Below are 12542 nucleotides of genomic sequence, written 5' to 3'. Positions count from 1 at the left end.
CACACACACACACACACACACACACACACACACAAACACACACACACTCACAGTAAAAATACGATGATGAGGAACTCTTCTGTTGCATTTCAAAGTTGGTTTGCTGTCAATATAATACACACTAAATAGTACAGAGGTCACAGTAAATTTACAAAAGATAATCTGCCTGAGGCAACTAAAAACAGAAAAAGCACGCTCAGTCCTCTCCAGCGTCAACTGGGAATCCTCACGTTTCTCTGGCTTTGTCCCACAAATGAAAATGGAAAGAGTGGTCATTTCTCCTTCATCCATCATGTTGATATCCAAGAGAAGGAGAAAGAAAGAAAACAACCAATAGCTGAAAAAGAATCCAACAAAAATCGAGAGCATCGTCAGTCTGCGGTACAAAAGTCTACTATGTGATCCATTTTCAGTCCATGACCTTAGTTCCTCCGGGTTTGGATGGGAAGAGCAACAAGTCTCCCAAAAATGTCACGAGTGTACACAGTGTTCTATTTCCTCCTCTTGAATGACTTTTAGCACACACAGAAGAGACACATTTCTCTACTCTTTGTTGCATTGGTTTTTCATGGAGTAAGGCCATAATTCTTAAAACTAAAAACAAGATTCTCTGTGGCATGCTGTTGTCAGGTGTTTTTTTTTTTTTTCTTATGCCACGGCCGAGACAAAGGGGCACCTCAAACCCCACTTTACAAACGTTTTCACCCTCGGTCTTAAACTCGGACTTTGTCATCTTTTTCAGACATTCACTGACAAATTACAATCTCTGTGCCCTGTCCTTTACTTTCACCTACACTCCACTTCAAGTTACAGATCATTCTCAGAGAGAGAAACGGGAGAGAAGCACAGTTCATCGATTTAGATTTGTGCAAAAATAAAGCAGTAGATGTCCCCTCTACTGCAGTTCTCATTCCTTCAATACTCAGTGTCCCCCCCCCCCCCCCCCCCCCCCTAAATACCCTCTGTGTTCAATAATCTTGTCATCTAACATGGTGGTTTACATTTTCTTTTTTAAAGATGTTCAGCGGCATTTTAAACTTTTATAGTGTAGTTTTCAAACGTATCTTGTACAAGGGAGTATTAGGGCAACATGGGGGGGGGGGGGGTGGAGAGTTCAAGATTAAAGTCACAAATGAATAAAGTCGTAAATTTGCAAAGAGAATCGTAAATTTAGGAGAAAGAAGTCGTAAGAGAAAAAAGTCATGCAATTAAGTACATTAAAGTCATGAATTTACGAGAAGAAAGTTGTAAATGTAGGAGAAAAAAGTCGTAAGAGAAAGTCAGAAATTTACAAGATTAAAGTCGTAAATTTAGAAGAATTAAGTTGTAAATTTGTGAGACGAAAATCGTAAAGTCAAGAGATTAGTCTTAAATTTACTAGAATAAAGTTGTACATTTATGAGATTAAAGTCGTAAATTTAGTAGAATAACGTCGTAAATTTAGGAGAAAAAAGTTGGAAATTTACGACGATCAAGTTGAAAATTTAGGAGAATAAAGTCCTGATTTTAGTCTAGTTATAGAGCATCTTGAGCATCTTGTGAAGTTCTACTTTAGTAAAGGTTTCACAAATAAGTAAATACTTCAATATCAGGACCCTGAAAAGATTCTGGAAGAAGCTCGGGCAGAGGAAACGGCTTTGAGGGTTACCCTTTCTTCAGGTGTACTGCTGCTCTTCTGATACAACCTTTCAGAACCATTTTACAAATTTAACATTGTTTATTGACTGCTTTAGTCTTGTTAATTTGGCCCTAATACTCCGTCGTAATCCTGCAAATGAGACTTAAGGTAAAATGTGTTAGTAATGTGACTTTATATCCTAATGAATCTCAGTAAAAAGCTTTGATTTGTATCACTGGTTTGAAAGTCAGAATTCAGACTTTAAATAAAACAATACTGAGTTTCATATGTGACCTAAATCTGTCGATTTTGGAATTATATTTATTTTTAAAATAATTACTTTTTTTCATCTTAACATGGACATTTTTAAAAGGAGTACAGTGAAATGGCTAAAGCTCTTCTCCAGCAGTTACACCAAATCTCTCTATCTTATCAAGCCTTGTTGAGTTAGTTCTAATCCCAAAGGCAAGACTCAAAAGTTAAAAAACGGACATGAATGATCTTCCTGTTGTTACCTTAAGCTCCTGTTTGCTTTAGGGGAGATGGTCTGCTCTGTGCTTTGGTTGTATATCGTCACATTTTACTTGACAGACAGCTTTTCACATGGATCAGACTTGGCTTAAAAAACAAGTGATTGGAGACGTGATTACAGTTATCAGTGCCCAGTTACATACAGTAGTCCCTCTAGATAATAAACTCTAAAGCACATCTACTTGTAAAAATCTGTTGTTACGTTTGATGTTTGAAGGTAGATTCAAGGCTTCAAGTCCTCTTAGTATGTTTTCTGTTTTACAAGGGAGCAACACCAACTGTGAGTGCTTTAGGATGCGATCACTCGCACAGATGGAAGTTTGTCCCGAATCGTTTTCTGCACAGACTTTCTGCACTTTTTTCTCCTTTGTAAATGGATTTTGTACGATCAACGGATCGTCATGTGGAGGTAAAGACAATCAAAACAAATCTTTCTCATTAAGTTTTGGTGTCTTCTAGAGACTCCAAATCAGAGGACATCACGACAGTCTCTCAGTCTCTCTCTATCTCCGATATGTGCCGATATAACTAGGATTACAATACAATATTTGTCCATTTCTTTTGTTTTTTGTGACATTCAACTGGATATAGTTGTCTGTGCACCGCTGTGTGAAGTGAGATATGGTGCAGTCCTTATGTCCAGTGATGGTGGTGATGGTGGAAGATGTCACAGAGCCAACTCTGATGGCTTGTGGTCTGTTGGTGAGAAAGCTGTAAACCCATTATTCAAATTCAAAGTTTGGTATTTATTCTTATATAGCTTATTTTTAGAATTTCTAACTTAGTGTTTCAGTGCTCTGTTGTTATTCTGGCCCATTAAAAAAAAAAAAAATCTTTGATAGTACATTTGAGGGCTCAATGCACTAAATGTGTTTGTATATCTATATTTTTCTATCTCTTAAGAGCCAAGAGAGATCCGAGAAAGAAATTGGTTGATGTATCATTATCGGAATTGTTTCTCTCCCTTATATCGGTGTCGGGCCTCTTGGTTTTAAAAGTGACAAGCATGTGTTGGATGCTTTCACTGAGTGTCCAAAGAAGTCAGCTTGCATTGAAATGTTGAAGGAAATGGGGTTAGGGTTAGGGTCTTCTGCAATAATTTAAGATGGCTAACAAGTTTATGTTCTCAGGTCCCTTGTTTCTAGTCTTCTTTAATCATCCTGTAGGTTATTTGGTGAATTTTAGTGCGAGTGTAAAACTGGAAAACTTGAAGCCTAAAATGGGTAGAACAAAAACGGATGTGTGACTTGACAGTGGCTACTTCACTTCACAGTCTATGGTTAAAACATGTTTTAATGTTACGTGATCAAAGTGGTAACAGATACATTGCAGCTTAACTTGACTTTTATTTTTAAAAGCTAAACCATGTCTGATATTTTGTACTGAAGGGTGAAGAAAACTGGAGCGTTTCTTTTGCTTCAAAGGCTTCAAAGAGGAAAAACTAGTTTTGTGGTTTCTACATGAAGACGGTCAGTTAACAATTCAAATGATTCATTAAAAATGTATACCAAATTCAACCTCCAACAGCTATTTACATACATTCACAAGTGCATTTCATGCTCCAGAAATGCCAGGTGGTCTGTCAGAAATAGTTGGGTGCATATTGTAGCTTTGGGGAAATGTCCACTGAACATCTGCGCATGGACGAGCATGGCAGTCATCATTATCTGTGACTGAGAGATGGCTAGTGGGCATTTAGGGGGACATGTTTTTTGAGTTATTTAAAGAAAAAACCTGCTCTTGGCATTGTTTTGTTCCATCGTGGTCGTCTTTGAGGGCAGGACTTAGTTGATCTTTTTTGAAATTTCCTCATAGAACTCATAGACACTCAGAGACTCAAACTTGAAGAGATTTTAGAGACGCATTTTATGCAACTGGGCACTGTGCTATCACGCGCCATAAAATATGGTTGGGCGGAAACTTCTGCTACTGTAACTGAGATAATCTATTGTCTGAAATACAGTATATGCACAGAATTAAAAGACACATGTTTTGATGGCACATATCTGCAGAAGTTACCATATTTGTCTTCGTTAATATCAAGAAGTAGACATGAATAACTCGTCAACAGTGACAACAAAGGAAGGACATCAAAGCTGGTGTTTTTGTCCCTTGAGTTTATGTCAGACACAGAAACAGTAATTTTATGTTCCTTATTTGGGGAAGAGCGTTTGCACGGTCAGTTTATAACATCTCCCTTGCCCCTGATAAAAGGTCACTCTTCATAATGTCACTCTTTGGGGTGCCTTTATGTCCTATACTGTCCAACACGTAATACTTCGGCTGCAATTTAATATTTCATAACGATAGAGCTGAAAATAACAGAGACTACATTTGGATAAAATGTGTCAGAAAATCCAAACAATATGCTTTTAGACCCCTACAGTCATTTTTGTCAAGTACCAAACCGGATGACCACAAACAGCAATGTCTGCGGTTCATATTAGACTCAACTAGGTTGCATCTCTCTCTAATTTCCTCTCAGTGTTTAATAAATAATCCTATCTGGGTTTGCCTACCTACTGCAGCATGTTAGTAAAATTTAGCTATTTAAAATGGGGAAAAAAATGCTTCAATGTCCTTAGTAATTTCTTTTCACAAAGCTTACCAAAACATCCTTTGTTTCAAACCCCTCTTATTGGCCACGTTGACATTCTTAGCAAAACTGCTTATGTAATCTGGCTTGGTTTCCACAATGTTCTGCTATTAAAGTTTGTCTCTAATAACCAAAAGTAAGGGTCTGACTTCATGTATGCCGTTGTTTTGAGTGACAAAGGGTTTGGTAGATGAAAACACATGCTTACCATTCCAGTGTTTTTACCATTACCCCCTACTGTTTACACCCATGACTTAAATGTAGCTTGCATTGAATCAAATGCCTAAATAACTCAAGCAACACTCCCACAACACGTCTGTTGGCTTCCCCTTGATTTTCTCTTCTAGATCATCATCTCTGCTTACATGACACAATAAGGCTCTCGTGGCAGATGAGGTTTAGTCCTGCAGCAGGCTGGTAGGTGGGAAAGGAGCCCTTTCTTCAAGTCTTTGTTCAGGAAGAAACAGACAATAGGGTTGACCCCGGCTTGGGCGAAACTCATCCACACCGTGGTGGAGAGGTACCGGTGTGGAATTGTGCAAGCCTTGACAAATACTCTCCAATAGCAAGCCACTATGTAGGGAGACCACAGCACCAGGAACAGCAGGGTGATCACGTAGAACATCCTGCCAAGCTGCTTCTCAGCTTTGAACTCCTCCATGCCCAATAGGCGCCGGTTCTGGTTGTGCAAGTTCTGCCGGATTCCCAGCAGAGTTGGCGGCATTGGGCCCCTGCCAAAGCCTGCAATCCAGTTTGCTGCTGCTTGTCCGGTGGCCCCCGGCCCGTGGAAGGTCCAGTTCTGACTGATAGCCGGCACCATCTGGACTGGCTTCATCTTGCGATGCTTGTACTCAAAGAGGAGTAACTTCATATAGACAACATGTGTGGCTAGAATGAGCACAGCCAGCATTAGCATGAAGCCTAGCGTATCATTAGCCTTGAAGTAGCGGTGCTCAAAGATGCACTGGTCCTCCTCTCGAATGAATTTATAGGTGCCCACGTCAAAGACAGGAGGAAAAGCCATAGCCACTGACAGGGTCCAAACCATGCACACCACTGCCACACATGTCCAAAATGTCATACGTTTTGAGTAAAAGCGGTGGTGTGCAATGGCCATATAGCGAGTTACGCTAATGCAGAACAGCATGAAGGCGGCATGGAAGCAGAACAACACTGCCATGAATGCCACCACCTTGCAGCTCAGCACGCTGTAGGTCCAGGCCGAACCGTTCTTAATAGACACCAGAACAAAGGGGAAGCAGATGGCTGAGCGGATGGTGTCGGCCAGACACAAGTCCAGCAGGAAGTAGTAAGGTGCTTTATGCAGTGCCCGGTCCCGCAGTACGAGCAGAGACACCACCAGGTTGCCCACCAGGCTGATGCAGATGATCAGCCCCAGCAGCACCAGTTTGATGTAGGTAGAGACAGCCGACGAAGGACTATCTGCTACAACACCTCCTGCCGTTGCCACCACCGCTGCCATGGGCCCAGCAGGCCCTTCGCTGCTTTCATTCCCATTCGCCATCCCGAACACACCCCCAGCCATACCACCTTTTCTTCTGACGCCACTCCCCCACCACCTCCTCCGCCTGCTAGTTGATCCTTCGTCCTCGTGGTTGCTTCCGTTTTGCAGTTCACAAGGAATAGGAACACATCAGTCCACATCGCTCCATTTTGAGCGGGGTCCCTCTGTGACACGTCTTCTAACCTCCCGATCCCTAAACAAGGAAGACATAGAATGACATTTTTGCAGTTAGGTGTTGACTTCCTATGATACTGGGAGAAAATTTAAAGCCATCTAAACACAAATGTTTCTGAGACCAAATGTTTTAAGTACCTTGGGGTTTGGTTTTGTTCAAACTCTTTAGTGAAGGTTTATTTTGGTGTAAGCAGACATTCAATAGGTGTACTGTCTGTTCAGTGTACTTACAAGGTCACTCCGTGTCAATTTATGTGCAATGTGAAGCTACGAGCTAACTGAAGAGTGCTAACATTAGCATGCTAACACAACAATGCAGGCCACAGTTAAAGGAAAAATGTTTCCGCCGCTTGTGCTTAATGGTGCTTAAATATGGTGCGTGTAGAGGGGTTGGAGGTATGTCTCTGAAGGAGAGCGGAGGCTGCAGTATAGAGGAGGTGTGGCCACACAGCAGTTTGTTTTGTTTTCATGCTGGTGCTCAAGGGGGACATCTACTGGATCAAAAAGTCACATTCTCCCTTTAAATTAAAGAAGAAAACGTTTAAATCCCTCTTCTGCAAAGTTATGGAACTATCTTCTAAACATGCTCTGTGTAAATGAATTAAACATAATAAAGTGTCTGAGTGATGGGACTTTTCCTCACACATTGGGAAGTTAAAACCGAGGTGTGTCTAGCATCCTTATTCCCTATTACATTTTTTTAGTAAATTTCAGAACCATGGTCGTTGGGTGCATGTTTGTTAATCAGCACTCATGAAGGGTTAAGATCCAGTTGCTGTATCAACACACAGTTATTTTGTGGTGAACTCTGTGTGACTCAAGAGTTTATAAATAACTACAAAAAGCTCAGCAAAGTATAGCACGACTCGCTGTCCTCACCAGAATCTCATTTTCATTCAACAAACCCCACAGTGGATCCAAGAATATTTATACGACTAACATATTATCTTACAGATATCCTTTGTTCCTGGAACACTTTGCGGCTACAAAAAGTTGAAGGAAAAGGAAGACAAACAACATATTGCAAATCAAATTGAAGACTGAAACATAGAAATACAAACAGGAGAAAATGAAAGAAGAAAATGAGAAAAACGTTTGACCAATAAAGAAAACATTGGCTCAACGTTGAGCAGCAGCTAAGGTCCCTAATGAACAGTCAAGATTTACATTAGCCAGGTTCAACCAGCTGAGAAGACAGGCTGTGTTTTCTAAAACTATCTAAGATGTCCCTGCTCTGTCTCTTATTTCATCTGGAGGTGTTTTCAGACCAAACAGTCCTGGGGGAACTCCCTGAGAGGAACTGCCCATTGGGGATCTGGCCTGATAACGTATACCTTCAAGGGCATCTTTTCTATTTGCATTTGCACCACCAAGTGAATCCTTAAGTGGCCAGCAGTTGGTGTAGCAGGGCGATATACATCGACAACTATAATAACAAGCTCAGGGATGAGAGTCTGAGATGTGTTTGTTGTGTTAACGGGTGTGTGATAATAACAGAGTTGTGAATGATAGGTCTGTTTATTAGAATTCACTGTTGCAACATTTTCCATATTCCTGTTGATTTTTTAGCTCTGCAGTAACGGGTATGTGGTTTTTAAAGATGGCAGACACTGGTGCTGCTTTGTCACGTATTTTATCCACTCATCCTGGGTAATTCACTGGACCGATGTCCTTAAATTACTTCCTTTGGGGTGCTGGTTTAGCTCAGTTGGTGGGGCAAGTGCCCCATATACACAGGCTACAGGGTTAGACAAACCGGCTGCAGGTTCGACTCCCGTCCTCATCCCTTTGATGCAAGTCTACCTCACTCTCTTCCCCCAACATAATTATGTCCTACCAATATAGGCAAAAATGTCAAAAAATGAATTTAAAAAATGTCCATCTTGGAAGGTTACCCTGCGCTGGGAAGTAAAATATCTAAAGTAGGCGTTAAATGGAAGTATTAGAACCAATATTGGTAAGAGCTCTTGCAGTGAAATCACCAGAAAAAAAAGGAAGTGGGGTCTGATCTGGTTCTTGGTTTTCAGCTCACGAGGCCTTCTGCCATCTTTAATGTTCTTTGGTATCACTTTGCTTTCACTGCTGCTGTACAAAACGCCAGCTGTGAGAACCATGTCACTACAGGTGCTCTGAAAATATCTTTGCCTCCGCTTTGCTGTGACTTATGCAATTGAACTATTGAATTACATTTGTTCCCATGACAACCGCGAGGTATTTCCAGGATCCTATGAGAAGGTCATATAGAAATGTTTTAACTGCTTTGCAACTGGAGTGTCCTTGCTCTAAATTTTATTTGAGTTTCTGGAGATGGATAAGCACAAATGCTGTAACTCGATGAATAGATGCACGTTAAAAAATCTACACAGTAGCTGGAGTGAGCGCATGGCATTATTCAAAAACCTTACCATAACCCCAAAACCACTAATAATACTATGGTCAGACAAGACAATATCAGCCTAAGTCTAATAACAGAATGTATGCCCATACCAGGAATGAAAATAGGAATCCGGAAACACTCCTTGCCCTTCCTTCAAACCCCTTTCCTAAATAGCTGGTCACATTTTATGTAAAATCCACTTCACCATGTTTCTCTAACTCTAATATGTGTCTCTAGTCCGTCTACAAACCCCCCAATCATGAGTAAAGTCCATCCTCTCCATCGTCTGCCTGCTCCACTTTTCAGAAAATGTGTGCTCAAACAGGCCGTTTAGAGATTTTCCCTTCATGACATCACAAAGGGCAGTAACCCCTCCCCCAGGTGGGTGACACTCCCACAGCTAGGTGTTTGTTCTGCCCTCTGAATCTGCCTTCTCACTGTAAACAATAGGAAATGGAGCGAGAATGCTCGAGTACACCAGAGCCCTTCCAGAGAGGGGGCGTGGTCAGACACAGCTCATTTACATATTTAAAGGTACAGACACAGAAACAGCCTGTTCTGAGCAGGGCTGAAATAGAGGGGATCAGCAGCAGTTTCAATTTATCCAGGACAACAGAGCTCAACAGTGACCGTTAGATACTGTCAAAGTTCTGTTGCTCTACTTCCTGTTTTGATACACACCTGCTTTTATTTTTAAAGAGAATAAGGAACTTGTGGTAGACCGATGGTTAGAACATTAGCTCAAACGCGGGAAAAAGGAACTTGTTACGGATCAAAAGTAAATCAAATCAGGTAAAAAGGACGGTTAGAAACTGAAATGTTTGTCACAAGGGGGATATTATTTTTTGACTCGTCCACTGAGACGTCTAGGAGTGATTCTTGCAGACCATTTAAGGTGCAGAGATGTTCGTTTTCATGACTGTGACAGTGGAGTATCTTTTTTATGTGCTGTGCATGTTAAGATCAATACACGGTCTCAAAAACCCGATAAAGGTTTTTCATTTCGCAAATAAACATTGTGTCCTGATTAAGACTGAAACTAGCATATACTCATAACCGACCAGTGAGGTGAGACTTTTAATGCGCCGATTGAATTTCAGTTCATGTTAGCACACTGTCAGTGTAAAGCTTAGGGCAGCATTGTGAAGAAGTCGCAGACGACCTAGTGGTGAGGTCACCCCCATCATGTTCGGAGGCTGTAGTCTTTCAAGCAGGCAGCCCGGGTTTGATTCCGGCCCTTGGCCCGTGTCATTCCCCACGCCCCCTCATCACGATTTCCTCCTCAATCCACTGATCTGTCCAATAAAGGTAAAAAGCTCCAAAACAAAAAAACACCTTTTAAAAATCAAATGACATCGACACGTTTCGATAACATGGCGACAAAAATCCAAAAGTCCTACAGGCACCCAGTAGCAGCTTTAGGTTAATATGGCTTGAAGCTTTGTTACTTTATGTTATCATAAACTAGTAAATTAACCAAGATTTTATCGTTTTAAATCATGTGGTGTCAGAAAGAATTGCAGTATTTAATAGTTTGACGACCAAATGCACAAGTGTGTCGTTAAAAAAACTGCCTCCATGTCTGTGAACTTCTGGGTTTTAATATGTGAGGGGAGACACAAAGCAAACAATGGTGAATTTCAGTTTTGCCTTTTCATGATATAAACCACTGGATGTATCACAACACACCTCTGATTACAGTATTAAGCTGTATCACTTGGTTAGTATGTTATACAGCTGTTTTAAAAAAGGAGGAATGAAATCTCATTTGAAGAAATCAAAACCCTTCTTTGTTTTGCTCCTTTTAAAAGGACAAGTGTATGCATCTATGGGAAACTGTGAGGAGAGGCTGTGTGTCTTGAAGGAGGGGCTTTGTGAAGCTGGAAGTTGGTTGGCGGCGGAGGGCAGAGTCACTGTCAGGAACTGGGTAGCAACAGCAGCCCAATACCTCTGGCTTGATGTTGGTGGGAGGAGGCGACAAAGCTCACTGGATGAGATGTAGACTGAGTTTGGTCTCTGACAGCAGGGCCCAGCATCAGGCCTCCTCATGAGGAGCCTACAGGTCTGATGAGGACTACTGCCAGAGAGCCACCAGCTGCTGCAGTCCAGTGTAAAAAAAATCACAAAGCACAGAGCATGTTTCCCTTCAGGAGGTGGCGCTATGCTCTCTTGAGGGGCACATTACACCAAATCGTATTAAATCACTTGGCTGTCCCGGTGCAGAGCGAGGCCCTACAGCTGGGGGAAATCCTGTATTATTTATCATCAACACAACACGGCGTCACTGCTGCTGTGATGCATGCATGTAATATGAGGATTTGCTCTGATGATCACTCTGTCGAGGCTGAGGCAGACAAAAGACACCAGTCCCACAGAGCCGGGGGAGTCTGGGCCTGCAGGAGGCAGCAAGCACTCAAATAAAAAAAAGCATGCAGGGGGATGCAGAGGCAAGCTGCATGCACATTTTGCAGATCGGGGGACCTGTGGGCAATACAAAATGGTAGTCATGTTGTGCTCCTTACCTGCTGTGGGGCTGCTTGTCCTCCACACTATATGGCAGGCAGGCCGTCTGTTTTGTTGCAGTCTACATAAAATACGGGCTACAACGATCCACCTGGCTGTTCCCACTTAAAAATGACAAGCTGGAAAACAAAAGATAAATACGAAATGCAGCAGTGTCAGTCCTCCAAGTCTGTGGAAAAGGGGTGTCTAGGAAGCCTGTTGCGGACCCCCTTTAAAAAACAAAGGTTTTACAGAAGCTAAAGCTGCGTTTCCTCCTTTTTCTTGTGCATGTCATGTCTCCTTGTTTTCCACAGACGTGGGTTCATCACCATTCAGATGCTGTTTATTTCATCAGTGTGTCAACTCCACTCTTGACTATCATAAAATCCCTACTCCAGCGTTTGAAAATTCATAATTCCCTGCAGCTGACAGACTCCAGCAGACGCCCTGTGGAGCATCTCCTGCTCGAGGTTTTCGGAAACCCTGTTGTCGATCCTCCGCCGCACTTCCTTTCGCATTGTTCCAGTCAGTCCAAGGGAACCCTCATCTTTCTTCTTCTTTAAACCCTTTGGCATTATGAGACATCCCCAGGCAGGTCTTCTGGTCCGAAACGGATCTGTTTGTTGAGGCCAGGAAGTCCCGAGCAGGCGGGTTCGGGCTGCGGGATGACACCGAGGCCGATCCTCATTCTGTCCCGCAGCCCGTCAGCGGCCAGCCGGGCATCTCACCAAGCAGAGAGCCGTTCCGAGCCAAGACGGGATGGGAAATATCCGAGATGAGGTTCCTTTGTTCCTGAGCTGTCTCCGGCGGGTGGACGAGCTGCTTTATTCGGCTTTTAGTGCGGGTCTGGTTTCGGGAATGAGCGCAGTATTCAGGCGTCAGAAGAGGCTACTGCTGCTGTTATCGGCAGGGATGTTAATCCCGTCTGAATGGTCCATGGGCAGAGGCGCAAGGGAGGTTTTTGTGGGGTGGGATGCGCCCGACCCCCCCCCCCCCCTCCCTGTAGAAGAAAAAACACCAGAGAGCACCAATGTATTCTATATTTTTATAGAGAAAATATAGGCTGAAATGATAAATAAAATCGTATTACCTTTGGGGTTTTTTTGTTTTGTTTTTTTAGATTTATTTTATGTTTTTATTTTAAAAACAAGACAGTCCATGGGTGGAAAACCAGGGGACAGAGAGAGTGGGGAATGACATGAAGCAACAAGTAGTCACA

The 12542-nt window shown here is 42.3% G+C and overlaps 1 protein-coding gene across 1 annotated transcript; it reads right to left on the bottom strand.

Moving 5' to 3' along the window:
- Window positions 1–3638: 3638 nt before the first annotated feature.
- Window positions 3639–12267, bottom strand: gpr173 (G protein-coupled receptor 173). Its single transcript, XM_020630399.3, has 2 exons — window positions 11344–12267; window positions 3639–6463 (listed from the first exon to the last, which is right to left on the bottom strand). The coding sequence occupies exon 2, from the start codon at window positions 6289–6291 to the stop codon at window positions 5107–5109; it is 1185 nt and encodes a 394-aa protein (XP_020486055.1). The 5' UTR covers window positions 6292–6463; window positions 11344–12267; the 3' UTR covers window positions 3639–5106.
- Between the last annotated feature and the right edge of the window lie 275 nt (window positions 12268–12542).

Source organism: Labrus bergylta, chromosome 12 (assembly GCF_963930695.1).
Source record: "Labrus bergylta chromosome 12, fLabBer1.1, whole genome shotgun sequence".
Classification (NCBI taxonomy): Eukaryota; Metazoa; Chordata; class Actinopteri; order Labriformes; family Labridae; genus Labrus; species Labrus bergylta.
Note: the sequence above shows the minus strand (reverse complement) of the source record. Positions and strands in the feature narration are given on the sequence as shown.